The sequence below is a fragment of the Camelina sativa genome, chromosome 9 (genome assembly GCF_000633955.1).
Source record: "Camelina sativa cultivar DH55 chromosome 9, Cs, whole genome shotgun sequence".
NCBI classification, from domain to species: domain Eukaryota; kingdom Viridiplantae; phylum Streptophyta; class Magnoliopsida; order Brassicales; family Brassicaceae; genus Camelina; species Camelina sativa.
In genome coordinates, this window is record NC_025693.1 from 33,601,091 (window position 1) to 33,603,588 (window position 2,498).

Consider the following 2,498-nt stretch of genomic DNA (forward strand, 5'->3'; position numbering starts at 1 on the left):
TGCTCTCTTTTTGTCACTTTTCTACCAAAAGTTACAAAACAAATGCTCCAAATCTGTCGTAAATGCTCCAAAATTATCGTAAACGTTATGTTCTTTTAAAGTCAAATGATTGTACGTAAAAAATAACACGTGTGAAGAACTTCGCTTTTCGGTTTTCCTTGCATTACTTATTCTCGTGATCTCTATTTGTCTCTTTCTCCTTGTAATTAAAACGCAAATGCTCCAAAGTCGGCATAGATGTCAGAGATTGATCCGTTCTCTTAAAATCAAATGTTCGTTCATAAGAAACAGCATGTGTGAATCATTTTAAATTGTGGGTTTTCAACAGTAAACCAATTGGCAATGAGTGGAGAAACCCATATCATATATATACCACTTAATATCTTACTTAACTTTCAATGTAGGATATTGTATCCCTAATATGGGACACCATTGTGCCACCTCCATCAGTTGCTCTAGCCGCTTGTTGGGAGTAACTTAGTAGCGTTATTTCTTCTTACATGTTTGTCATTAAGACACTTGGATTCTCTTTTGCCGCTTCTTTCGTCAGTTTCAAATGAATTTCTGGCTACTATATTATCTTTGGGAGGTTCTGATTCTTTTACAAAGATCACTACATTATGCAATGATTTTACTGATTTTTATAATTTAACTAGTCGTCACACAAAGAACAATCAGTGCTAGCACTGATTTTTACAAATGTTACGGTATCAGTGCTAGTGCTAAGCCGAGGCTTTTGACACATCACTAAAATACACGTATGACACTACACAATTCTAAAATCACTACACTTTCCTTTAGTGAAATGATGGTTATGCGTAAGTTTATTATGGTATTTGTCAAGTTTGTTGCCATACCTGATACCTCCATTATCTTTTTCATGAGTTCTTAACCTCAGCAACATATAATAAAAAACTAAATACAGGGAATGTTAAAAGTTTCAGTTCCTCCATACTGAACTAGTTATTAAATTACATTACAAGCAAGAGATTTGTACAATCTTAATACTCTATTCACAAGAAAAAGACACTATTTTGCATCTTCTTATACTACAAGCATGCAAGTTAAGGATTCAAGGTTGTTGTCTACATAATTCATATATGAATCCTATAATTGCCTCTCCTTGTGTGTAGATCAATTTGAAAACTTACTGAGGCACAGAGATAGAAGCACCACTCACATGTTCCTGCAAATGTGTTGTGAAGAAGAAATCATAAGCTAAGTATAGTAATAGATTCAGGTTCTGGTTTTAGTTATTATTGATTCTCACCAATTTCAAAGAACTTTGGCTACCAGTTGGAGATGGTCCGGAGCTATGGCTGACTAGTACAGAATGTGTTGATTCATCAGCAAGTGTTCTTAATCTGTTTAGCTCAGGCAATATAACTTTAGCAAGATCAGGTCTGTCTTTTCTCCTTAGCTCAGAACATTTAAGAGCTAACTTAGCAAACTTTGCAGTGTCTTCCATTGGCCAATCAGGGACAGCTGGATCGAGTAAATCAGCCAACGTTCCTTTCTCTAGTGCTCTCTCAACATAATGAGTTAGACCCATAGGTGGTTTTGCTGTTATCAACTGTAAAAACATAATGCCGAGCGAGTAAATATCAGATTTTACACCCAACATTCCTGTTTGTTGGTACTCCGGGTCGATGTAACAGAATGTGCCAGCAGTTGAAGTCATGCGGTATTGCGTTACCGTGTCTGCAACTGATGGAGGGACTAACCTAGCTAAACCAACATCAGATATCTTACAGACAAAGTTACGGTCTAGTAAGATGTTTCCTGGTTTGAGATCACGGTGAACTAGAGGTTCTGGTTTAGCCTGGTGCAAGAACAACAGTCCAGTGCCTATCTCTGCAGCAATTATATACCTCATCTGCCATGAAAGAGGTGGGCTGTTTCCTAATCTGAAAAGACGGTCTTCTAAGCTCCCGTTTGCCATGAACTCATATACTAAACATCCGCATTCCGGACAAGCCCCAAGAAGTAGAACCATGTTAGGATGCCTAATGCAGCTCAATACCTCAACCTGTGTTTCAAATTTTGATCGAACAAACTCTAAAATGAGAAAAGAAAAAAAAAGTATATAAGGAGAAAGAGATGTATATGTTTTATTACAGGAAGTACTCCCTCACCTCTTGTTGAAATTGTGATCTTCCTTGAGCTGCATCAGGACGAAGAACTTTAACAGCAACTGGTGTGTGATCAAGATAACATTTGTAGACAGGTCCATAACCACCTTCTCCAATCTTGTATTTCTCAGCAAAAAACTCTGTTGCACTCTCAATCTCTTCAATGGAATACTTCCTATACCTGACATCCGAGTTTGCTAAAGCGGTAAGGGCCTTTGTTTTCTCTTCAGACTCCTTGAGAGCTTTCATTTCCGCATTAACTCTCTTCTTAGACTCTAATTCAGCAATCCTTTGAGCTGCTTCAGCTGCCTCCATAGCTGCTTTCGACTTTGCTTTCTCTTTCTCTGCAATGGCCAACGCTGCTTC

General features: G+C 37.8%; 1 protein-coding gene across 1 annotated transcript; it reads right to left on the reverse strand.

Annotated features, from left to right (window-relative positions):
- LOC104713888 (U-box domain-containing protein 34-like) lies at positions 953–2,481 on the reverse strand. Its single transcript, XM_010431116.1, has 3 exons — positions 2,136–2,481; positions 1,271–2,029; positions 953–1,186 (listed from the first exon to the last, which is right to left on the reverse strand). The coding sequence occupies exons 1-3, from the start codon at positions 2,445–2,447 to the stop codon at positions 1,148–1,150; spliced, it is 1,110 nt and encodes a 369-aa protein (XP_010429418.1). The 5' UTR covers positions 2,448–2,481; the 3' UTR covers positions 953–1,147.